Source organism: Astatotilapia calliptera, chromosome 9, assembly GCF_964374335.1.
Source record: "Astatotilapia calliptera chromosome 9, fAstCal68.1, whole genome shotgun sequence".
In the NCBI taxonomy this organism is placed as follows: domain Eukaryota; kingdom Metazoa; phylum Chordata; class Actinopteri; order Cichliformes; family Cichlidae; genus Astatotilapia; species Astatotilapia calliptera.
In genome coordinates this window covers 9,589,104-9,615,848 of record NC_137430.1, presented here as the reverse complement: position 1 = coordinate 9,615,848, position 26,745 = coordinate 9,589,104, and the positions used below count along the sequence as shown (strand labels likewise).

The 26,745-nt window shown below is 42.7% G+C and overlaps 1 protein-coding gene across 1 annotated transcript in view; it reads right to left on the bottom strand.

The window, feature by feature from the left end:
- The window catches only part of adarb2 (adenosine deaminase RNA specific B2 (inactive)), a 215,188-nt gene that overhangs the window by 71,605 nt on the left and 116,838 nt on the right, over positions 1-26,745 (bottom strand). Inside the window, exons 2-3 of the mRNA XM_080305926.1 lie at positions 12,503-12,589; positions 10,669-11,603 (exon numbers count right to left, since the gene is read on the bottom strand). Of these exons, the coding sequence (XP_080162052.1) occupies positions 10,669-11,603; positions 12,503-12,589 (1,022 nt within the window). The remainder of the gene's footprint in view (positions 1-10,668; positions 11,604-12,502; positions 12,590-26,745) is intronic.

The following is a 26,745-nucleotide window of genomic DNA, read 5'->3' as shown; positions in this document are numbered from 1 at the left end:
TCACGGCTCTTTGAGTCATGAAGGAAGGGTCAAGTCTGAACACTGTATTTACAGCAGTTCTTCCACTGCTTAGCTTTACCCTGAGAATGAGCTGAGAGCAAGCGCCTCAGAAAAAACAACAACAGCTGTTCTCGAGTCCCCGTGTTCACAACAATGTATTTGCAGTGTTATTGTTCGCCATCTTGTTTTCGAGAAACAACTAATAAAGTAAGTGCACAAGTGGGTACTGAGTAAGACAAAGATGTCCTGGTGATTTCTGCAATACACATGTTAGAAATAGTAGTGATGTTTGTAACCAATCAGAAACATCCTCGCTACACAGTCTCTGGGTCTTAAAATAATGAGCGCACCGTCCCAGCTAAACCTGCTAATGCACAGTCACTCTGATTATGGCCGAGGCCCGAGGACGTGGAAGTTAGTATACTGTAGATTGTTAGATGTCACACATCACCATCCACGCCAGCTCAGATTGACACGAATCACTCAGTGTCGGGGAGTTTTTACACGATCCTTTGATGCTGCATCTGTTGATCTCCTCACTGTACGTTACCCCACTGGCTTCATGAGAAATTACATCTCCCAGCCACGATGCATGCTAATGTTGGCCGTTCACGTGTCGCCGTTCAGCACGTATGACAGAACGGTCCACTGCTCCAAGCTGGAAGGTCATTTAAAGGCCAGACATACAGACCCCTCACCTCCTCCCTCCTCTACCCGTCTCCCCCTGCCTGAGAACCAGAGATAAACCTACACATGCCAGCCACACAGGACCAATAGTCGTGATTTATCAGAAGCCATTTGCTACCTGAACGCCTATGAAATTGTAATGAACTTGATTATGCTTTTAATGAAGTGTGAGAGGTTCCTCAGAAATGATTATAGCTGTGCTCTGGCTCACAGCTATGGGCTGTGCAGGGAAAAGGAGGAGGGAGAATGGAGGAAAGCGAGGACTGGAGGATTGTCACAAAGAATGAAGACTTGGTAGCAGCGACTCAGGATACTGTAGGGCAAGCGGAGGTGCACACAGCAGCGCCACGCTTCTTTGGAATAGATTACAGGGGTGTTTTACTGTATGTGCGAGGTGACTTGACCCGACCAACCCCATTTCAATTCTTCCCTGCTAAGGGATTTTCCCTCAAAGCTGCATGCTGACGCGGTACATTAGATTGAACAGCCTGCAGCCTCATAGGTCATATTTTGCATACATATTAGGCAGATTGGGATGATTTTAACCTTTCCACGTACAGGGGCTCACATTCAGATGGGGGAACATTATTGTTTGGTAATTTCACACACAAATCTCCACTCTCCCTTGCTGCTTTTTCTTTAAATACCAAATGATGAGCTAAGTGGTTGGTAAAAGGGCACGCAGACAGTCTAAAAGCAGAAAGCAGCTTTTTGCACTCATATGACAAATTGTAATGAGACACCTTGTGGAGGTGCATAGGGTCAGATCTGCTTTACAGCAGTTTAAGCTCAAATTTGGTTTAAAACACAACAAGAACTACTGCTCCATGGAGTTCATGGCAATGTGCATAGTTTATGCCCTGACAGTATTATACTCAGGTTATTGCCATATGATCTACAGATGTAGAGTTTAAAAGAAATGATTTCTAATGATACATACAACAGAAATTAATGCTTTATGTGTGAGCAAAATAATAAGAGCAACAGAGACAAACAATACTTGATCCTCTGTAACCAGAACTCTTCATGAGGTGTCTTTAAAATGTGTTTTTAAAGACTTACAGTTATCTGTGAGGTTCTAGAAAACAGTAACAGTAACAGCATCTAGCAAGTTTTCTCTTCTATAAATGTTTCAGTAGAGTAGAATAGAAAAGGTTTTATTCTGTTGTCTGTGGAATTTCTGAGGTATCCCGTCCATGGTAGTCTAAGACAGTGTTTCCCAACCTTTTGGAGCCACGGCACATATTTCACATTAGAAAAATCACCAAACAAAAATGTCACAAAAACCACAATGATAATTTTTCCCTGCGCACCAGATATACAGGGAGTGCAGAATTATTAGGCAAGTTGTATTTTTGAGGAATAATTTTATTATTGAACAACAACCATGTTCTCAATGAACCCAAAAAACTCATTAATATCAAAGCTGAATGTTTTTGGAAGTAGTTTTTAGTTTGTTTTTAGTTTGAGCTATTTTAGGGGGATATCTGTGTGTGCAGGTGACTATTACTGTGCATAATTATTAGGCAACTTAACAAAAAACAAATATATACCCATTTCAATTATTTATTTTTACCAGTGAAACCAATAGAACATCTCCACATTCACAAATATACATTTCTGACATTCAAAAACAAAACAAAAACAAATCAGAGACCAATATAGCCACCTTTCTTTGCAAGGACACTCAAAAGCCTGCCATCCATGGATTCTGTCAGTGTTTTGATCTGTTCACCATCAACATTGCGTGCAGCAGCAACCACAGCCTCCCAGACACTGTTCAGAGAGGTGTACTGTTTTCCCTCCTTGTAAATCTCACATTTGATGATGGACCACAGGTTCTCAATGGGGTTCAGATCAGGTGAACAAGGAGGCCATGTCATTAGTTTGTCTTCTTTTATACCCGTTCTTGCCAGCCACGCTGTGGAGTACTTGGACGCGTGTGATGGAGCATTGTCCTGCATGAAAATCATGTTTTTCTTGAAGGATGCAGACTTCTTCCTGTACCACTGCTTGAAGAAGGTGGCTTCCAGAAACTGGCAGTAGGACTGGGAGTTGAGCTTGACTCCATCCTCAACCCGAAAAGGCCCCACAAGCTCATCTTTGATGATACCAGCCCAAACCAGTACTCCACCTCCACCTTGCTGGCGTCTGAGTCGGACTGGAGCTCTCTGCCCTTTACCAATCCAGCCACGGGCCCATCCATCTGGCCCATCAAGACTCACTCTCATTTCATCAGTCCATAAAACTTTAGAAAAATCAGTCTTGAGATATTTCTTGGCCCAGTCTTGACGTTTCAGCTTGTGTGTCTTGTTCAGTGGTGGTCGTCTTTCAGCCTTTCTTACCTTGGCCATGTCTCTGAGTATTGCACACCTTGTGCTTTTGGGCACTCCAGTGATGTTGCAGCTCTGAAATATGGCCAAACTGGTGGCAAGTGGCATCTTGGCAGCTGCACGCTTGACTTTTCTCAGTTCATGGGCAGTTATTTTGCACCTTGGTTTTTCCACACGCTTCTTGCGACCCTGTTGACTATTTTGAATGAAACGCTTGATTGTTCGATGATCACGCTTCAGAAGCTTTGCAATTTTGAGACTGCTGCATCCCTCTGCAAGATATCTCACTATTTTTGACTTTTCTGAGCCTGTCAAGTCCTTCTTTTGACCCATTTTGCCAAAGGAAAGGACGTTGCCTAATAATTATGCACACCTGATATAGGGTGTTGATGTCATTAGACCACACCCCTTCTCATTACAGAGATGCACGTCACCTAATATGCTTAATTGGTAGTAGGCTTTCGAGCCTATACAGCTTGGAGTAAGACAACATGCATGAAGAGGATGATGTGGACAAAATACTCATTTGCCTAATAATTCTGCACTCCCTGTAGTGGAATAGACTTGGTTTGTCCCCAGTGTACCTTTTTTGCTTTCTTCTGACCACTACTCTTGCTAGGACCTTTACCTGGGTTAGACTCAGTACTCAGCTCAGACTGACTTCTTTTTTCTTTTCAGATATTTATCTGTAGCTATTACGTGTTGTCTCATAGCATGACTATTATGTAATTTCTTCTTCTGTTTTACTGGCAGTTGGCAACCCATTTAGTTAGAGCAGGTAGTTGTAATGCCCTCTAGTGGAAGAGAATGTAATTGTTCTGCTCGTTACTTACGCAGATCGCTGAGAGTGCTAATCAGGTCCAGATAATCTTCCACGGCACACCTGATCATTTCTCACGGCACACCTATGTGCCACGGGACAGTGGTTGGGAAACACTGGTCTACGTGACTGGACTCCTTTAAATTTAAGCTTCTTTCTATTCTGTAGTTTCTCGATGTTCAGAGATCAGTTTAAAACTTTCTTAAACTTTTATTTTGTAAAAAATGTCTCTACGTCAGTCTAATGATGGTGATTCTACGAGTACTGTGACTTTTTCGTCATATTATTTCAAATATCATCAGGATTTGCACATTTAATAAAATGGGTCTTTTGGCATCTGAATAGGCTTTTCGATTGCAGCCTCAAGACGTGCATAAAAGCAAATCCTTAGAGAAGTCTGAAGTTAACACACTCTTCATGTGCATGAAGATTGTGGTAATTTAGGCTTTTAATTATTTCTTTAAATTGTTGTTTTTCCCAGGTGGAATGATCATACAGGAAACATCTTTAACGACTTTAAAAAACAAGAATTTGGTCCACAAGTTTGAATTTATTTGGGATTTTCTTTAATCAAAGGTATACAACATACATATTATTCACATACATTTCACAACTCAGTGAAGATCTAAGAAGAGGAAGGTGTAGGGGGTGCATGTGTACTTTTAACCCTTTGTGAATTAGAGAAAATCCAAAGTAATATCAAACGTGTGCACAAAGTTGTTAAAGATGTTGTACAATCATTCCACCCTGGAAAAAGGAGATTTCAAGGAAATCAAAAAAACCCTAAACTAGCATGACATTCAAAGCCCACGATAGCTGCATGGTATCATGCATTCAGCTCTGACAATAGAGGTAAAACCTTAAAACTGCCTTATGAGCCATCACTACATGACAAAACTGTGTGCACAGAGTCACAGTGAGCACATAGTTTAAAGCTAAATTAGGAAACTCAGATGAACGTGACAGTTTGGGTACTAGCTTCATCATTTCTTCTATTTACTTCTCCTTTAAACCTCTATGACCTCTTTCGTTTTCTTGCTGGAGGTGGAAGAGTTAAAGATGCTAAGATTTTTTAATTTGGATCGACTTGGACGGACAGGATTAGAAATGAGTAAATCAGAGGGACAAGCTCAGGTTGAGCAGTTTGCAGACAAAGCTAGAGAGGCAACGATGAGATGGTTTGGACATGTGGAGAGGACGGAAGATAGAAGGAAGCTAGGCTGAGGCAGCTGAAGCAGTGTGACGACTCCAAAAGGGAGCAGAAGTAGCAGCAAAACAAGAGAAGCATTGGATTAGATAGAAGCAGTCCATTTGTTATTTTTACCACATTTTGAAATAGCTGCAACTAACGTGATATGGACAATAGTCCAATATATCAGCAAAATATTGGTATTGCCATCGTCCGGCCATCGTCCTGTTGAAAACTCACTCATCTGTTTTTCTGCACTGGCTAAATATCATCATAAAGATCATATATGAGTTATTTTTATGATAAAATAATGTTTGCTTGTCTTTAAAGTACAGCAAAAATAAAATCACCACAAACTCGAATAAACAAATGACATTAAGCTGGTATTTTTCACCCTTTGTCTGAGCCTTCATACTGCAGATTAGCTCATTTTGATAAACTTAAACGAAAACATTTGCTGGACGACGCCTGATGACGCTTGTACACTTTCTCGAATAAACACCCTGCAACTGTGAAAGACATCTAATCTGAATCAGTAGGTAGTGATAAATGCAGATGTTTTATCAGGCTGTTTGCACTGTGCCACTTGTGGCGATAATCACAGAGCGAGTACAGTCTGCTGCTGTGGCTGTCACTACGCTGTCCACATGCTGAGGCAGTAACACTATCTGCAAGGTCCCCAAAGCTGTTAATCAACTCCTCTCTAATGTGTTGTTCACACCTTCTCCCTCTCCCCCCCCTCCTCTCTGCACAAATCGGTGGATTTCTATCTTAGACGGGGTGTTTGGCCAGGCGATCGCTGTCGCTAATTTGTTGTGGCAATATTAATTAATGATCAGCCTGTCACAGCTGTTTATATTGAGACAGATTAGAAGTGGGAGAGATTAGACAAAGAAAACAATCTGCGAGAGGCTCAACGGCTGACAGGGGTCACCTTCACGTGTCTGAAATCATATTCAATTTGCCGTGGGGGAGGCGGGGAAATGACTCCACTTGACCAGTCTGTATCCTTCCCTATCTGTGGTGCTCCACACTTACAGATAACTAAATCAAATCAAGCTGAAAGCAAGAAAATAAAAGACAAACTGCAGTCACATTTGATCTCGGCTAATGCGACGAGCAATTAAAATATCCTGTTACGCTATTTGCAGTCAAAAGAGAGAAGAACTTAATTTTTGAAAAGCTGCAGGCTTTTCATGCCTCAGCTCATCCATTAACCCAAATTTTCAGCCGCTCCTGCCACTAAACAGATTTCTCTATTCAAATGGAGCTTAATCCGAGGTGGCAGAGCGCAGCATCCTGACCACTGACCTCCCTACTGTCCTTCCCGTACGCGGACCTGCTGACTCCCAGCCTTCCCGCGGCTGCACACAAATCTTGAGCTCAGTTGACTTGGCAACACCGCAGTGCGTTGTGACGGCGAGTGGAGATTAAGTGGCCAATCAAGGCCTGAACAGTGGGGTAATCATTCCACTTGGTAAAATGGGTGTCAGAATTATTCTAGCACTTTCTCACTTCACTGTGCAGGCTGTAATAAGGCAAAGACATTTTCCTGTAACTCGAGCACGGCGGATAGGATTCAAGAACAACTTCCTGCTGATTGATTAATAATGAAGATGAACAATTATGTTCCTAGAAGCTGATGTAACCTTGAGTTCAGGGACTGTATAGAAAATCTATGAGGAGAGAAGAGAGTTCAGTGAAAAGACAACAAGTCTTATTTCTCTTGTTTCTTCATATTTCTCTTTTATTATTATTATTATTTATGGTTATGTTTAGGCTCCACCCTTTATAAAAACACACTCCCTAAAGATAACCAGAGCAACTGCTATTGTTACCACAGCACAACTGATTAATAAATATTGCTATTTGAATATAAAATGATGAGAAAACACTGCAGTGCACAAGCCCTTTTGTACAGGGTTATAGAAATCATATATTTCGCGACATTTTATTAAAAATATAGAGTCGGTTTAGTTACTTTCTGTTGCTTTTCTCACATGTTCGAAGGAAATGCCGTATGTTCTTCTGCAACCCTCTTGTGCAGCTCCTTAAATTGAGACAAGAAGGCTACTATGTTTAAATCCTTAAACTGTTAAGGTTACCCCCATTCCCTAAACTGCGACCGTGAATGTGCTGTTGAGCAAGGCGGCTAGCTCTCAACCCGAGCCTGCGATGGTACCGAGTCTCTGAGCGCTGAGTAAGAGGAGCGAAGCGAATATAAGGCGAGATATCTCGGCAGAATACATTCTCGTTTGATTTCCCTCGATAAATAAAGGTTAAATGAAGGAACGGAAAATGAAAGTCCTCGCTGGAAGATAAATAGCTCTTTAATGCCAAGCAGACAGTGGCCCGATGCCTCATTTCTGCTGTGATTGTTAAAGTGAGTTCCCAGACACGTGAGTGTGGGAGGGATGGAGGACGGTGCAGGCTGTTACTGCAAGAGAATCTGTTGTATGTGGTTCTGCACTCAGATTCGTGCCTTGTCAGTCTCCCTCTTATATCCCTTAGTACATTTACGTGAAGACGGAAAGGTCTGAGAGGAATACAGAACCATGTGGTTCTGGTGCGTTTAAATATTTCATTTAGACGCATTCTGGAGTTACCAGCTCAGTCCAGCTCGAAGGCCTTCTGCAAGCCCTCACTCATTTGTTCCACTCTTTTGAATTAATACAGTATCCTGAATAGGTGGCCAGCCATGGATTCCTTCGTTTCACTGTCAAAATCATTGTATTTAAGTGTTGTCACTTCTTTGTGTTCCCAAATTCATTTTTCAAAAAGAAAAAGGGGACGTCTCTTACTGTTCCTTTCACTCACTGCTAGACATTAGTTGTTGTAAGATGTCTTTCAAAACACAAAAGTCTTTGCTACCATGAAGATGACCCACTGCTTTTAAGTAGAGGCAATACTATGACCAGTAATTGGGCACTTGGGTTAGGTTCCTGATGTAGCACAGCTTTAAAAACTTGATGCTATACCCTGTCCTCCTGAGTTATATGATGCTGACTCTTAAAAGAGCTTCTCAGGTTAGCTTCAGTCTGAAACAGGTTAGCTTTAGTTCCCGTGGGTTTCAGGTCTAGGGTCTGAAACATGACGCCAGTGGAGAAGCGCTTCATGCTGCATACTGTGCATGTTTCTATTAGAGAGCATAGAAGGGCTTTCACCCACCAGAGATGTGCTTCTATGCAGTCCTCCAGAATCCCAACTGTGTGTGGCTGGACGCCAAATGCTGACTGTTTGACAAGTGGGCGGGAACAAAGAGCAGAACAACAGAAAAGTTCACTGGGAAACAGTGAAACAAACACTAAAGATTAAAAATATAGCAGATAGCACAGATAGTTCACTTTTTGTTGTTTTTAACACTTGGTTTCACTTTGCTCTGTGTGAACTTCACTCTGACTGACCAACAATAGCACAAGCAAGAGTGGGCCACAGTGGGCTACCGTCACTAAACAACAAATTCCCCTTTAGACCTGTGCTTTTTCTATTGGCCAGCAGGAAGCATGTACTGCACTCTGGTTACAAAGAGAAGTATACAAAGAAGACAGTTTCCTAACAAGCTGCTTCTCTTAAGGCTAGTTTCAAGTCTTATTTAAAACAAACCAATGCTGATTGTGTAAATTACCATCATATTTAGATTAGAATGGATGCTAAATGGTGCAACTGACAAGTTATCATATGATATCAGTCATGTAGTCAGGCGGCAGCGGCCAAAAATACAGAACTCGACAAACTGGAGCTATGTCCATCTTTTATATACAGTCAGGCAGACTTCCACTGGCTGCACTTGTTCTCATCTATGCATGTCAAGTTTGACCTTATCTAAAAATATACACGTGCAACTGGATGCAACAACTCTGAGAAGAAGGTTACCAACAACAACCAAGTCACCACAGTCCTGTTTCGGGTTAGGGTTAGGCAGTAAACTTAGTTAAGGGTTATGAACCATGACTAGGTTTTCTGACTCTTTTCTAAAGTCTGGATGAGGGTTAATGATACACAGAAAACATCTATGCATCCAAGCTGTGTTCTGCAACAGGTAGCTAAAGGGAATTCTGAAGAAAGAGAACAGCCTGAGCTGGCACAACATAATTTGGCATACCACCATAACGTTTGCTCTACCCTCAGGCTACAGCTGGCAACCACCCCCACATTACGTGTCACATCTGCAGTGTAGTCAACCACTGCCCGTGCAATCAGTGTTTGGCAAGAAGACTGACTCAAATGTGAGTGAGAGCGTATAAGAGCCGGAGGGCTTTGCATTAAGGTTACGCAACATGTAACACATTATATATCCATGAACACACGCCTGGCCACATGTTTATTCACGCACGCATGAATATTATATTAACGCCTTTGTCCTTCAACGCCAATGAAAATAAAACGTTTCTCGAGCCTGGCAGACGGCACAGCTGACTTTCAAGAAATTCCACAAGCGAGTGCTTTCTGGAACTAAACGGGTGCGGCAAATCCTCTTAAAATCCTTTTAGACACCGTGGCAGTGGGGAGAAAAAGAAAGTTTCTCCCAGGCAAACATGTGCAGGTTTGTTGGGTTGATGTTGGGCTCTGGGGAAGGACACTTTTGCCAGTTTATTTCTTCAAGGCTAGGGAAGAATATTAACACAACACATACCCTACAGGGCGCGTTGTGTGTCGACACAAAAGTCTTCAAGGGAAGACTTTAGGGAGACGACGCTTTGGATGTGAACAGCTTAATTTTTTCAATTCAAGACCTCGAGACGGTGGTTTTACATGTTCTTTCTGCTGGGGTGACCTGGACAGCTTGGCTGCAGAGTTCCTCGCTATGCAAACAGTAGTAAACAATGAAAATCAGTGTGACTATCTACTCAGGGCAGTTTTACTTGAGATAAAGTCCTGCAGCTGCAATGGAGTTTTAAATGGCTGTCAACAAGTGCCAGCCGATCCAGCCACCGTGTCTTTAGGCTCTCCAATTTCCTCAAGTTTCTCACAAACTAGTTTCCTCGCTCTGATTGCTATTTACATATTTGGGTAAATGAGCATGGGATTGGTCTCAGTGGTTTGTTTGTCGATTTGCTCTTTGCTTTTCTATTTCCTTTGGGCAACAGATTGAATTAATGTTTGTAGACACTGTGATGCCACACATGAGGAAACAGGAGATTTTGCAAAATTACAAAACTCACCCAATTACAGCTCTGCAAACACATAAGACTGACGAAAAAAAGGAGAAAAAAACCTCATTTGGGTTTGTGACAAAGATTTCTCATGTGTCAGAGGCACGGGGACAATAATTAGCTTCATTTACATGCTTTTCTATTAAACAGGCCAACAAACAGATATTTGTTTACCCTAGATGAAGGCTTCGCAGAGCACACACCCATGAGCAGATGTGCAAAAAAAAATGGCGCATCTTTAGCTTTTGCTGTAAGACCTATTTTGGACAACAGATAAATGTCAGCTTGCTCACACATTTCTTTATTTCTGCTTGAATCGGGCTCTCTTTAGCTCCTATCTCCTTTCCTCCTTAATTACTTGTTGGAAGGTGTTTGGATTTTCACCGCACGCCTGCTGTTTTGGTCATTACAGGCCCCTGTCGGAAGTGGAGTGTCTGCCAAAGAAGCTTAGCAAAAGACAGGCGCTGGGGATGTGTCTGCACTCACCTGGGGTAAATGAGGACAACTCTGCCTGCTGGCTTTGAGACCTGTTCTCCCCTCGGGGGCCGTCCTGATGTTGAAGAGGGCCTGAAGAGCATACTGGGCTGCCTGATTCTTGGCCAGCTTCTTGCTGCGGCCATAGCCCTCGAAAATCCGCCCGTCCACACGCACAGCCATCACAAAGCTGCGCAGTCGTCGGCCTTCGGCTCGCTCCGAAAGACAGGCGTAGCGCAAGCCCGGCCGCAGCTCATTGAGCACAGCCACGGGGCTCTTAGGGGCCTCGGACTCTTGGACAATTCCACCGAGCCTCTGCTGCGCCTGCACCATCAGGTCCAAGGTGTGGCGCAGCAACCGCCCGTGTCTGAGCAGCTCGCTGGAAAGCAACTCGCTTTCGGTTTCCGAGTTGCAGAGCGAGAGGCGGTCGGAGCACGACGAAGACTCAAACTCCTTAAAGAGCGTGTCGGGGAAGTCGGCCTGGTCTGAGGTGAAGTCGGCTGAAGGGTTTGAAATGTTTCCCATGGCTAGGTGGGCCTGAGGAGCATTGGGGAACTGGATGAAGGACTTGAGGGCCAGCTCTGCGGCCCTCATCTTGGCTTTCTTCTTCGTGGGGCCTGTGCCCTCAAAGGTCAGCCCGTTGACTTCCACAGCGATGGAGAAGACGGGAGCGTGGACAGGGCCCGTCTGAGACACCATCCGGTACTGCAGGCCGGGCCGCAGCTCATTCAGCTGTACCAGCGCGTTCTTTGGAGCCTCAGACCAGGACAGTTTCTTATAGATCAGACGGAGTTGACACAGGTGCCCGTTATTGTCTTCCTCCAGTGGCCGTTTCCTCTTCAGACCAGAACTCCCGCTTCTTGTTGACTGACACTCCCCGGGCCCTATGGAGCGATCCTCTAAGTTACCAATATTGCGGTTTTCCTTCACCTCTGCACTGCTGGTGCCTGCGATAAAAGGAAAAACAATGTCATTGCAAGTGATAAGAAAATAGTCAAAACACAAGAGTGAAAAGAGGCACGTTTATCCTGACTGAACAAGACGAATCAAGAAAAATCTCTCAAGGCAGATTGAGCCACTCGATACACAATGAAATGGTAATGAACACGTCTGCAATCGTCTCCCTGAGCCGAGCCCACTTCATACCTCGGGGCTCTATCATATTTAAGTATTTTAAAACCCCAAATACAAATCCCCTAAAATGGCGATGTTATCTGCCAAATCATCCTGTAATCTGCCTCCAAATTAGTTCTGAATCTGTGTCACAAGTGGGGAAACACTGGTCCCCGCGGCCAATGCAAAGCATCAATCCTATTTGTAATAGGGGGTGGGGATCTCGTCGAGTGGCAGGCATTCTGAGAAAAGGATGAGAGAAATGTCTGCAGCCCGCTTTATTTCACACTTCTTATCCTCTGTGAGAGCAAAGTCTGAACAGCTGTGATACGCTCTTCAAACCTAGTTACGGGGTAGTGGTGGCGTATTGCATTTCTGATGGGAAATGAACAAAAACAGGGTGTTCAGATCCTGCCAGAAGAATGTTAATGGTGGCATGGGAGCCATTCATTGGTGGGCAGATTGTAGGTCTAGATGATAGCGTATGCAGGCATGCAGTTACCTATCTAATGACTTAATTATCACGAACACTCGGATTTAATATTTAATCGCTCGCTTTTAAAGGAATACAGAATTTTAACGTGCAAGCTGACACCAGTGTGTAACCAAAGAGCTCATCTGCCAAATAATTAATTATGCGGGGCGACAGAGAGATCATTTCCATATTAGGCCTGCCACTGAGAGAGGTAGCGTGTGCACTGACAGAGAGAAGGAAAAAGACGCAGCAGCTTACTTAAACTGTCCTCGTCCTCTGTGCTGCTGGTCCCAGGGCTTATGTACTTGAAGGGAGCGATCAATGCCGACAGCATACTGACTTTCTCTGGAGGGGAGACAAGAGACACGCAGAGTCAACAACAGGGCAGCGGAGGAGATGTTTTGATAGTTTTATCGATTAAAGCCGCGGATCATCATCGGCCCCAACACGGGGCCAGAGATGAAGCATAAGCGAGCAGAACTATGCACACAAGCCTGTCACCCATGCATGGAGCGCAGTGCGCACACACGCACGTGGTCAAGTAAAAATCCACACATTCGTCCACTGTGACTCACACTACAACGTTTGCTGTTTTGTGGACTGTCCTATTTTGCTGCTTCATTCACAAAAGTCACCATGGGGCTTAAAGGAAAATATTCACGTCTGCAGAATCAGCGGCGTCGCCAGAGAAAATGCAACATTAGACGCAACAAAGCAGCTTTCTAAATCAAAGTGGTCCGTTCAGATTTTAGACAGGACAATATCACAGCTGTGGGCAGGAAAGGACTTCTTGAGCCGTTACTCTAATAATATGTGTAAGCTGTTGTGTCCAAATATGCCAAAAAAAGTCATGCAATCTAGTCTCTCATTCACACATCTAAAATCATTAGGCTTAATTATGAACGCTGTTTCAGGCCACTGTAATCAGACCCAGATCGATATATTGGTTGGCCTGTTTACAGATTTGTCAGTATTAGTATATCCAACAGACCGTTTAGCAAAAAGAAAATAATGCAAGTTATAATTAAATATTTGCTCATGATATAGTTCAGCAAAGCTCTTTTGTTTCCAGTACTGTCAACATTATGCACCACATATAGCATATATAATATTTTGGGGGTTTTTAGTAATAATTTTAAGTAATAATTCAAATCCAAAGGACCCCTCCTTTTTGTCCAGTGGCCCTAATCCTCGTCCATACCCGCTTAACAAGTGGGCCAGTCAGAAGGACTATATGCACATATACAAACACGCATACAGCAATAACTAACATGTATATGCTTATGTATTATAAATCCCCATTCTTTTGATTTTCATACACATTATGCTCATTTCCCCATCCCTCTGTGAACGCCATGTTACAGTCTCCATTTATAAGCAACCAAGTTTTTGTCATCTGACTATAATCAGTGATACAACGAAGATTTTAAAACTAGCAAGACAAATTAACCACTCGTGTCTGCGCCATACAAAACCTGCCCGCAGATTTTTTTTTTCCATATCAGTAGTAGTCGTAGTAGTCGCAATAATTGTGTCAGCACTGCTCAGAATCGCAGAACTGTGACAAGGCATTTGATTTTTCTTGCGCGCCCTCATGAAGGATAATAACAAGATTTTTTATCTAATATTGTCAGGTTTGCTACTGTCTGCTGGATCACACCGATAAGCAATCTTCACTTTGCTGTCAGTGCTACAATTTTCATGTAATGTGGCATTTGAGATTCAAGTCACAGTGAAAAACGGCTCAATTAATTAAACCCAAAATGCAAAATAACCAACGTCTCTTCTTCGATTCTTCTTTCATTTTCAGGCATTTTAACCATTTGAAATCTTCCACACTCATGCGCCACACCTATGATGCTAAACTCTCTTTATCTACCACAGCGCTCTCCTGTTCCTCCCTGGGGCCCGCTGCTGTCCAGGTGTGCGTGTTGTTTACTGTATGAAGCCCTATTAGAGCCATTGCTTGGTCTAGTGCACTCCATGCAGCGCTGAGCAGAATTGACAAACCAGTCTGGCTCCTTAATTAAACCTCCCCTCTCTTCTCAACACCACCTAATGATCAATAGAAGACAAATGTAAGGGAGAGGCATCAGGACGGGAGGAAAGACAGGGCTGTACAAAAAGTACAATGAGGTGATGAAGAGGGAGAAATAAAGGCAGAATGAATGGATGTCAGTGTGTGCAGGGTTAGAGGGTGAGCCAGAGGTCACGATGCATCCCAGGCCCTTTGTGTCTCCACCCCAGCATTCAGGCCCGGGGCCGCAACAGTTTAACGTTGCTAAATGCTGCCTAAATGGGACGCAGCATTACAGTGCAGTAAACACATTTTGATAAGAGCACAAGGTTGTGAATGAGCTCGGCCCCCAGTGCTCTTTCTCTTCTCGCAGCTCAACAGCACTAGCGGGGCTCAATGAGTCACTCTGACACACATGGTTACACTCTAAACACTGAGGCTGGAGCTGTGCTAGTCCTCGTGGGCCAACATCACAATACACACATTTGCATTCTGACCTAATTACGGAGCGAAGCCCAACACAGGCAGCAATTTGGGCCTAAATGACTCCCTTGGCCAGTGTCATTATACAGGCCATTTTCAAATCAGTCTATATTGTTTTTAAACCCCCTAAAGCCCCATTTACAGTAAGAAAACACACACACACACAGACACACATACGACTGTCTGCTGTATTTATAAATGTGGAAAAATTAGTGTTTTTAAGGGTCTGTTGGCTGGTACAGCATATCTTAGCTCATTCTTGCATTTACACACAAATGTCTCCGGCGCCTTTGTAGCGTGAAAGACAAATGTTCACTTCAAGCATGAAATTGGAGAGCACAGCGAGGCCAGCAATTAACACTCAGGAGCCCGAGCTTTCACACTGGGGCCCCAAACGCCTGTAATCTATATTTGATAATCCTGTTCCACCAAGGGGTCTTAACAACCCACTCATCAGCTATTGCCAAGTGAAAAGCCCCACTGGGCAATGAGACACCAAGGCTTTGCATAAACAGACTGAAAATCGAGAGCCGCTCTGACATACGAAAGTGCATCCTCCTTTAGAAATACGAGGCTGACATTCGGAGCGCTCAAATCTGGAGGTTTACAATGGAGAGGAGACGGCAGCTGTTAATACTGTGCTGTGATTGTAGGATCCAGGTCTGCCAGTGATAAATGCACTAACCCAGCATTCTTTAGGAGGAAAATCTTTGGCTTGTAAAATGAAGTCTGACTAAAGAGAAAATGCTTATTATGGCTTAGTTGATCGATGACCTGCATATATGTTTTCCTAATTAGTTTATGTTTACAATTAGCAGTTTGAAATCGTCCTTAATACAGCATGATGTTCACTTTGTAAACTGTGGGTTCACTTAAATAGGCAATAAAGCAGGATATGCTTTAATCACTGTCACTGACAAGTGGCTACAATACAGGTATCACAGCTTGATTACATTTCCTAAAATGAAATCCACAGTTCAGTTGTTCTTACATGTAGATGGGGTTTTAACCCTCTCGAGGCAGGCGTTGCCAATTTGCAACAGTTACAAACTAACAACCTGATTACCCCACATACATATTTTATTAGTTGTTATTACTCAGAAGTACCACTGCAGGACTTGGTTGTGCATTAGCAACAAAAAGTTTAATTTGAGCCTGAGAGGGTTAAAGGCCATTGCAACCCAATTTTACCATCATAGTTATTATTAGTTTTATTAAGGGACAAACTTCTTTTGAGTCACATTTATAGATGGTTCAAAGGACTGATAAAGCAACTGTGACCTCACCCGCTGGGACGTGAAATCCTGTCATTAAGTCAGGAGATGAGGTGTTTGAAACCGGATGTACCAGGTGAGGGATGTGTCAGACTGTGAAACCACGTGATCTTGGCTAACAACTTGTGATGGGCAAGTTGTTAACGTTCTCATGCCAAAGTGTAACAGATTATGTCATGTGACAAATTGAAGGTATGTTACGCTTTCGGCCACCCAACACATTTCTAGGTTATGTGTTCGGAAACGTCAGGAAACATGAGAACCGTTTGGAATGAATCTACACATGTACATTTCTTTTACTTTCTCAACATGAATCGCTTTGGATAACGCCATGTAATATGATTAAGACTGTAGTCAAGGTTAGGAATAAGGTTAGGGAAACGTGTGTTACCACTGGGAGCGTCCGGCACGTATCATGGAGAAGGTAACCTTCCGCGCTCTTATGGGTTGCCTCGGAACATGACAAATCGTCCGTATTTTATGTGTCGGGAATGAGATTGGTGTCCTCATTATGTTAGTTTAATTGAACTAAAATGTTAAAATGGACTTAGCGTTTTATACAGTCAGAATTGCAATGAATACCTGACTGTTTATAAAAGCCAACGCTGAGGGTTGGAGCTACAGGTATCGCCCCCTGGTGAACATTCATAATAATGCAAGTTTAAGGCACTTTCCATTGGCTTTATTTTACAGACCCGGGAGATCTTTTATACTGCCTGTGACCACCCCAATCTTCTTCTCCAGATATTTAAAACGCTAGCCAACCAACCAGTGGGTGAAATCTTTTCTTCTTTTTCTCTTGTTCTTCACCCTCTGCATGTTCTCCTTCCATACATCCATGAATCTTCTCTCTGGACTTCCTTTTCCCCTCCTGCCTGGCAGCTCACTTCCATCCCTTTCCTTATTCCCCCTAACCTGCTGCACATCCTTTCTAACTCAACCTTTTTGTCTAGCCAACCAATAACCAATAAATAGGGCATCTTTTACTTACAGTGTAAATCTTTATTTTCTTCAGCTGCAGTCATGTTGATAAAAAAGCAAGAAAATATATTTTATTTTTCCCCTCCAAACAAATCAGGGAAAAACCTGCTAGTTTATTTCCAATTAATGCTAATGTGATGCAATAGCATTATCATCCAAAGAGTAAATGAGACCTAACGGCATGTAAGTAAAATTAAAATTCTATTTATAATGACCTGATGATAGCACTCGATGAAATGTTAGGTAATCACATCTCGATTGGCTTTATCCTCTGGCCATCGCGATGTTGAAATATTTGTGTGTTGACTAAAACGCTAAAATCACACACACTGACAGATGAAATATCATCCCTATGCAGTTAATGATGTAAGGAGGAAGCAGATTCAATGCACTGTCCTCCCTGCTTCCTAATGTGCTGGACTTATCACCAGGCTTTATGAAAGCCTGCACAGACCCTTTTATTCTGCATTCAAAGGCTTTTTATTTGAACATTCACAGTCAGAATAGAGGTTTTTGTCTATAGAGCTCCTCCAGTCTGTATAATTTCACACAACCTTCCAAAACAATTCTTTTCACTTTCAGTGGAGCACTGTTCACTTCAAATGTCTCAGGAAGTAGCTATTGAGTAGAAAATATCACTGTGGTTTCAATAACTCTGATGTTGAATCAACTGTGCAGCAGTAAGCAGCACAGTTTAGAGGTCATCTCTGAAATGCCACCTCTGACTGTGTTTTCAAAGGTTCATGAAGCGCCAGCACAAGTGCACTATTCTCTGATTTATAAGTGAGCTCCGTGTAACATAAGAGGCATTTTTTTCCCTCGGTGATTTACAGCTTGTAGTGCTACTGATTTTCCCAGAAATATAGCAGATTTTCACTGCTGATAACAAATTAATTTGCGCAGTTTTAAGTTAATGCTTCAGGAAGTCCATATGGAGGCCAGATTGCCGAGACCACCTGAAAGCTTCTTTAACAGAAATCGCTCTTAAAGCAGCATAAATACTCTTCTTCTGTTAGTTAGCACTGATATGAGATTGAGGCTGACTGTGAGGCCAGCTTCATGTTTCCAAATTATACACCGATTATACCCGTCCAGTATATCGGGGCAAATAAGGTGAATGTGCAACCTTCCCTGTCAAAGCTTCACCTCAAAGCTAAGAGGAAAAATCCCGTCTGCTGCGAAGTTCATCAAACGTATCACCGATCACCTCCGCAGATGTGAACCCCGTTACCTTACATGCCCTTCACGGTATCTTTCATCCATCCCTTCTTATTCAGCAGTGGGCCTGAATGAATGAGACAATGCATGCCAATAGTCTCAGCTCACTACGTCCATCCCCCACTGCACCAGGACACAGCGAGAGGAGACGACACTCATTTGTTTCCACCGCGGAAAGGCTGGGAGGTGGAGGAGAGCCAGGTTAGATAGGGAGAGCCTTGGCAGATGGCCAGACGTTCCTGATAGTGACAACCCTGATGATGGTTTCCATTCACAATGAGCCGCCGAACAGGCCCTCTCTTTCTCTCCTCGCACTTCCTGAATCAGTTCTGAGGAGAGGGTAATGAGCCCAATCAGATTTCCCCATGGCTCAGCATAACGAATGGGTCAGATGAGCGACAGGAGACACTAGTGAAACAGGTGCTGGGGGAAATCATTGACTCTCACTCTCTGTTTGACTTTCTCTCTTTCTCTTTCTGTATTTTTCTCTCAAACTCTTCTTAATACTGAATCCACTGAGCCAATAAATGAGAGGCTGTATTGTTTCTTTACAAGCTTGTCTCTAAAGAAGTTTGGACGCAGTGTTAAACGTAAATCAAAGCAGAAACTGACGATCTGTAAATCATGCAGAATCTGTGTTTGACTGAAAACAACACAAAGAAACGCAACTGAGAAATTTGATTTGAAAACGAAAGCTTTGAATTTGATGTCACAAAGAGCTTCAAAAAAACTGGGACAGGGGCATCTTTACCACTGTGTTGCATCACCACTTCTTTTGCCACCGAATGTGTTTCAGGACTGAGGAGCCCAGTGGATGAAGTGTTGGAAGCAGAATTATTCTTATGTTTGCTTAATAAAAGCAATATAAGCTCTTTCATAGGTTTGGCCCCTCCAAATGAATTTTATCCTGCATTTACCGGTGGCTAAAAGGTCTGGAATAGAGGCAACATCTAATAAAGGATGTCACAGATCTCTCCTGATTGGAGGAGTAATTCACCAGAAAGTGTTACCGTCTATTTCATATCTGCTGATTTGGCTTCGCTTCTACTTTCCCCGCCTTTCTGCCATCATGTACAGTGTTACTCTTCATAGCAACTCAAAGCTCGGACTCAGCAAAAACGCTGAAAACACAGTTCAAGTCCAAAGGCAGTATACTGAGCAGCTGCTCAGGTAACCACTCTATTGGCACATACAGATGCATAGTATAAGTTTTATAGCCAAGGTTAATGGAACGCAGCAATATTATAATAATATAGTGTAGTACAATAATGTTGCCCCTTGTTGTCATGTCTCAGCTGCTGTTTGTTGTAACTTCCTGTTTTACTTTGAAAGCTGGTTTTCTCACATGCTTTCGTCCTTTCCCTCGTCCCGTCCTGCACTCCTTGTTTGTCTGAATGTTCCACCTGTGTCTTTCCCTTCATCTTTGTCAGGTCATCTCGTTGCCTCCCTGCTTGTTTTTATTTTTCTGACTGATTTCAGGTTGTATATCCTGGAATCTACCTACATTTTTCTTTATGTCTTCAATTAAAAATGATTTGCTCCCTGCCCGTACGCGTGATTTGAGTCCACTAACAGAAAGTTTTCATTATTTGAAACTCAGTCCTTCTTAAATTCATACTTCTAGAGGTTATTGCGGCTGAGTCTACTTTTTGTGTAATTTGGTGTACTTCAGCCTTTTTCCCTGTTTCCTTTCCATAATAATATATTCTTGACAGCCACCCTTCCACTGACACCGTTTCCGATAAGAAATCAGTACAGCCAGACGCATTTCTCAGGTCTTTGCTGGATGTTTTCTTATTTCTGAAGGACATGGCTTTTATCTGCCGAAGACAACTTTTTTGTCCATCTTTCGTCCTCCACTTGTCCAGTTTTCTTACATTTTTAAGGCCACATCATGCTGACATGTGCCAAGTTTTCAGCTAATGCCTCTTTGGGAAACACCTTGTTGGTGCAAAGCATATAATTTTATACCTGTCAAACTTTGTCACTTGTCATAGAGTCAGCTAAAGAAATGGAAACAGGATGCTGGTAACAAAGTGCCAAAAATACAATTGAAAATGTGAAAGTTGTCTTTTATGTGTAGGCAAAACACTGATTCACGCTTTAGTTAGGTATCATTTTATGCTTGGATGAGTCAAAAGGTTAGTGTTAAGTGGCTTGACATGGAAACGAACCAAAATAACATCCCTCTGAAAATGGTCTGGCACAAGGACTGGAATGGAAATGAGAGAAAAAGCAGCCAATGTCCAAAGAAAAACTTTGAAAGAGATTCAGAAAGCCTGGGGAACTATTGCTCAATGCCACTTAAAAATAAATAAATAAATAAAATCTGGCTCAATGAAGCAAAAGAAAACCTTTGCATAGTATTGCATGAGTTTTACCAGGTCAAACTGTTGGTGTTTCCATTCATGAAAATCTATATGCGCTGGACATAAATTATAATTTGACTGTATTTGCTGCTAATTATGGAACTTTAATCACAACCTGCAATATTAAACTTAAAAAATATTTTAAAAAATCTACAATAAAAAAACACCAGAATATTATTAAAAACGTCCTTTCTGACTGTTAGTGATGTCTCATGACACACTCACAAAATGCTGACTTTAAGTGAACTGATTCAATGTAAAATGTCCTTTTAATGTTGGCACGTTGGCATGTTGGTTTACATTCAGTTTACACCAAGCACATTTTCTTTAATGGTCAATTATTTGAATAAATAAACCTTTGATTTTCATTTCTGTTACATTTTACTCAAAACGACTGCTTCACGTTCGCCGAGGATGAAGAGTCATTTATAGCGCAATGACACAATACACGAGTGTGCCTGTGTTGTCCACACATACGGGAAAGGCTTTGTGCTATGCGTCTGCGGGCCTCTGTACACACATCAGTCAAACATCTAAGGGGAAACATGCAGAGGCTGCTTTCATATTGTGTTTTTGCTGTTTGACAGACATAAAAAATGGGCTTTAGCAACATACAGTAACTCCAACAGCACAACCATAAATAACACCAACACTGCTGTGGTCCCCACCCACAGTAGATTTTCTGAATAATCAAACAGCTGTAATGTGACTGGATGTGTTATTTAGCCTCTGTGCTCAGTGTCTACATTCCTCATATGATTTCTCTCGCGTTGAGCTCCGCGCTTATTTCCTGTGGAGTAAAAACACTCGGCTGTAGAAAGCTCCTCGCATCGACCACTCACAGGATATGGGCTTTTTTTCTTCACGCTCAGGTATCACCGACCTGTCAACACAAATGTGCGTGAACTTCTGTGTTAGAAAGAGGTGTTTTAATCGCTGGTGATGTTCAGTGAGTTGAGAGTGGAGGACAAAAAAGAAAAAAAGGCATGTACAGTATGCTATGAAAATGGGAGTAAAAAACAAAAAGAGTAGGGGGACGCTTTAGCACACACTGATGGATATTTAGCACCTGATTAGCAGCAATGAGGACAAAGTAGCCAGGCCATCTGCTTTACATTTGCTCCCCTGGACATGCATGCATGCCAAGGGCAGGCTTCACTGTAGACACCCTTTGCTACACGCTGCGTGTCATTTTGTTGTCTTTTTGAGCAGATGTTATGCCGTTTTACAGATTAATGTGACCTTTATCACCTATACATCTTCATGATCATCAAAGATACATGGTCACCGGTTGTTTTGCAGCTACGCTATGTTCAGTTTGAACAACTTGAACAATGCGCTGCTAGTGGGAATTATCACTTTGTGTTTTAGGCGGATGTATCACGTTCTGTTTTGTTAACTCCAATTTCTGGTTCTCATTAGTGACTGAGGTTGGCAGGTATTACTTTTCATTTAATCATGTTAAAAGCTGCGTGTGCGCGAGACAACCTTTGAGACTTAGACTGATTAAACTTGTGTGGAATTCTTCATAATCTTGCACTTTTCTCATTTGATTTGTTTGCAATTAGTGTCTAACTTCGCCTCCTATGATAATTACAACAAGTAAGAAGATAAAAAATAGAATTAATTAGGAGGGAACAAACTTGAAATATCTGCAACATGACTCCTTATAAGGATCTAGCAGATAAATCTGCATCAGTAGGCCAGCAAATGATACACCTGTTCCCAAGTCTCCTGAGTTTGCTTCTTTTTAAGGAAGGAGCCTCCACCTTTGGGCTTTAAGCTGTTCTTATTAACTCTCAGTGTCCCTGGACACCAAATTTTAGCACTTCAGAAAAGAATCGTCCCCTGGCTGACTAAGATTTCAGTGCGGACGTTAAGCTTAGGATCAAATCTTCATCCAGGCATGTAATCCAAACCACACAGCCTCATATTAAAAGGCTAACCTCCATGTTGTGGACGAGCTCATTTCAGATGTTACCTCAGGTGAGTTCTTGTCATTTTCGGCGTCTTTTTCCAGTCATGTGCTCCTGATCTCCGTCCAGTGTATTTTCACTCTTTGTTTCCATCCAAAGTATATATCACAGTTTTGTTTTTAGAACATCAGCTAGCTGGTGCATCTTATTGGTCCAGGATCAACATTGGCGCTAATCAATTATGTTGTTATGACTCTTTGGATAATTAACTCTTGTTAATGTATTTTCTTTACTAACTTGTAAAATATAATAACTATATTATCAAGTTGGGTTTGCTGTTAGCCCAATTTAGCTTATCATGTTGGTTTATTAGTGAGTTTTTAAAAGAACTGGCTAACTTCTTGGCTAATGCTAACTGAATGCTCAGATAATGTCACTGGTCAGTTGCTGATCTTGGAGAATAACAATGTTATTACAATGATGTCCTAACAGCATCAACATGAGATACTTTGCCAACTAGTTACCCAACTTAACATTGAGTATTAGCTCCACTCGTCAATTTAATGAAGCTGAAAGAATCTGGGCTGATTTTAGCTTTAAATGGCGCCTCTGAGCTTGTTTGTTTCTTGGGCGCTAACAGCATTTGAACCTAGAAATGGCTAAAAACCTCATTCTTAACAAGCAAATGAGGCATTAGCAGGTTGGTCGTTTCACCACGTCTCCTGCCTTTATGCTATGTTTAGCAATTAGCTCATCTTATAGTAAGTAAGAGTATTTCAGAAAAAATCAAAACACAGTGTAACCACGGTAACTTCTGACCCCACTTCTACTAATTTCTGGTGTACCAACATGCATTTCTTTGGTTTTAGCTCTAATGACTCGGAATCAAACCCCCATAAACACTTTACAGCTTTCAGTCATACAGTCATGGTCACAGCTCTTGCTTTGCAAAGCTTGCTTGAGAGAATAATTTAGAAATCTAGACAGTGAGGAAAGCTAACAGAAGCTAAACACAATTGTCTCCAGTCTGTTTTTGTCACATTTCTTATAACACGAGGAAAAGAGCAGTACTTTCCTTTTACTGCTTGATCAGAGAGAACAGAAACTGAAATGTGCCTTTTCTGGTCTTCCATCTTCTTATGTAGCTTCTTAATGGGTGCAAATACTTAAACAGTGGGGGCCTGCTGACCAACACTTCTGTGCATGTAAGAAAAGATAAGATTCGGCTGAACCTGAAAATTCATGATCAGCGCTGGCAGGTTGAAACTAAGGTGGCGCAGAATACAACACTGTGGAGAAGAACTCCAGCGGACTGTTTAATCATATTGTGGCACATGGCAAAATCTGATGCCGTTATCTCTTTCTCTCTCACTTTTTACATTTTTTTACATTTGCTCTTCCATTTTGACAGCGAGACACAGAACACACTCCTCTGCTCCTCAGAGGCGACTCGCCACGCTCGAGTGTCATTGCAGGAGCCTGCTCAGAGTGTGTGACGGCTGTCGTAGAGACCCGACAGACGGTGGAATGGTACGGCGTGGGGGGGAAGGCTTATGATCACGCCACCGCCTAACACTCACGCTCACAGCTCCTCAAGCACTCACCTCTGAGAGCCGTGCTTGCTTTCAGTGCAGGGATACAGCTGGAGAGCACCCTCCTGATAAAAGCCTTTTAATGTCATTTCTCAAATGCGAACTGTGTGAAGTGTGCATTTTCGATGTAAGAAAAAATATATAAATTTTTCACTTTGGATCCCGCGCTGTGAAGACCAAGTACGCTGCTTTTGGATGCCATTCAGTTTGACTGCAAAAGCTTTTAGCGCTAAAATAGCAACATCGTAACAATAGTAACTTAGAGTGCTGGAAAGGCCTTTATGAAAACAGCCAAGTGTATAAAACACGCGAGCAACAAATCATCCTAAAAATGAACTTGGCTCCAGCTGAAATGTCAGTGTGGCCTTGAGATCGAGCAGTGGCAGCAAGAAGCTGAATGAATCCTACACGCAGTCAAGAGTCTGTTCCTGTGAATACATCTCGGCAATTAAAAGCAAACAGGCAAATCTTTTTTTTTCGCTTAAAAACTTCTACACGGATCACGATCGCCACCTGATAAGTGTCGGATTTAATGCGCACTCGCTTCCTTCCATAACTGAATATTAATGTAGGCTGTCATCCATGAGAATGACTCATTTACGAGCGAGCGGAGAGAGCCGGAGACTCAAACCTGGATGAGGTTTGTCGCCCCGCTCGTTTGATAACAAGCACTCAAGTGTATTTACAAGGCAGAGCAGGCGAGATAAGTCTGCGGCGTAATGACACTAAGCAGGTCAGGAATGTCTCTGCCTCTCAGTGTGCTGGTGCTCATCTCCCTCCTACAGTTATCCTTCTTTCTGTCAGCGAGCCGCGTGGGCTCGCTGTCATCGGCGCCGATGCAAAGCATTCTCCAGCTCGACTTGAGAAGCCTTGTCTCTCCGCTTTCATCACATTCGTTTACTCAGAGCTGAAACTCTGGCCTGTCGCCGCGCTCGGGAGAGAGAGCAAAAACGTGTTGCACTGACACGGCACTCAAGACGGTGATGTGACCCCCGCATGTGGTCTCCAATCTCAGGGTGTGTGGGTGTCAATAGGTAGGTGTGAGGTTAGATACAAATTGGCCTGCTCGTGTCAAACCCCTGCAGTCACCAGCTCAAGCCTGGACGGCAGCTGGAGCCGAAAAGCAACACTCTGAGCGGAGGGAAGCTGTGAGGGAGAAAAATAGCTGAAAGGAGTCTGACTTTTGGTTGCAACTTCATATGAAACACAATTTATCTGTATGGAGATCTAAAATAAATTTGTTTTTCCTGCTTCTATTCGCTTTCCCTTCTTCCCTCACCTGTCCCCTCCGCGTCCTGTTTAGTCACCTGCACCCTGCCCCGTCCTCTCCGGTGCTCATACAAATCTGCGAGCGCCTGTGTGATCCTCCCCCACCACTGTTTTTATGCCTCACATTATGACACATATAATCAGGCTGGCTGTTTGCACTACTTTGTTCAGCACAAATTGCTGCACCGATGGTCGCGGCAAAGCACAGATGGGACGTGGACAGTTTTTCATCGGCTGTTCCATACCACAGAGCCCAACACATCTGGTATGCAGCGAGAAGCATCTTTGCACTAATTTGTTTGTCACTATATATTGAAGGGACTATCTGTCATCCTGCCATGCTTTGGTTGCGGCATGATGTTTGAAGAACATGGCTAGTCAGAAGTTTCAGGCAGCCTGGCTGGTTGGCCACTCGGGACTCTCTCACACACACACACGCACACACACACACACACCAACGCGCACACACACTCCCTCTGAGTGCAAGGAGGGGAAGGGGAAATAGAAAGAGTATGGAGAGTCTGCAAGTTTTTGCTTTAAAGCAGATCTCAGTACCCATAAAAAAGAGAATTTGAAGAGCTCAGAAGTGCTAACTGTGGGTGTGACTATAGGAAGACCAATCTGAGTGATAATTGACTGAGATGCTGTTGTCATGTCTGGCGAGTTTTCCTTTCTCCAATGGCACATACTCAGAAGTGCAGGTGCAAATTTTAGTGGGGACGCAGGCGCAGGGGACGTGCTGCTTCCAATATTTAGAGCATGCAGGAAGTTTTGAACAGGAAAAGAAACTTTTTAAGACATGTCTGTGTTAATAAAGTCCAGGGTTTAAAATGCGTTAAGGTATAACTTAATGGAACAGTTGCTACATGCATATTCTGGTGGTTAAAGATGCAATTTCATGTGTATAGCACTAAATCACAATAACAGTGACCTATAGACACTTTACATTGTAAGGCAAAGACCCCACAATAATACAGAGACGACCCCCTATCAGCAAGCACTTGGTAACAGTGGGAAAGAAAAAAAAAAGCTTTTTTAATAAGAAGAAACCTCTGGCAGAACCAGGCTCAGGGAGGGGCAACTACAGGCCTAACATGTCTTACTAACATGGGGCTACTAAGCCATGATTGGGCAATAGCTGTTCAGTGAAGGCGCTTGGCGAAAGGTCAACTTCATGTCACACAAAATTTGAGACACTGAAATCTCAGATTTCTTAAAGTTCCTTCTTTCTCTCTCCAAGTTTTCTTTCCATTTCTAAACTTCATTTTTTCAACAGAAACTCAGAAGGTCTGGACTAAATTCATATATCGATATTCTTTAGCTGGATGCCGATATAAGCTATATACCTCGATATTATTTTTAAAGCCATAAAGTAAGAACAA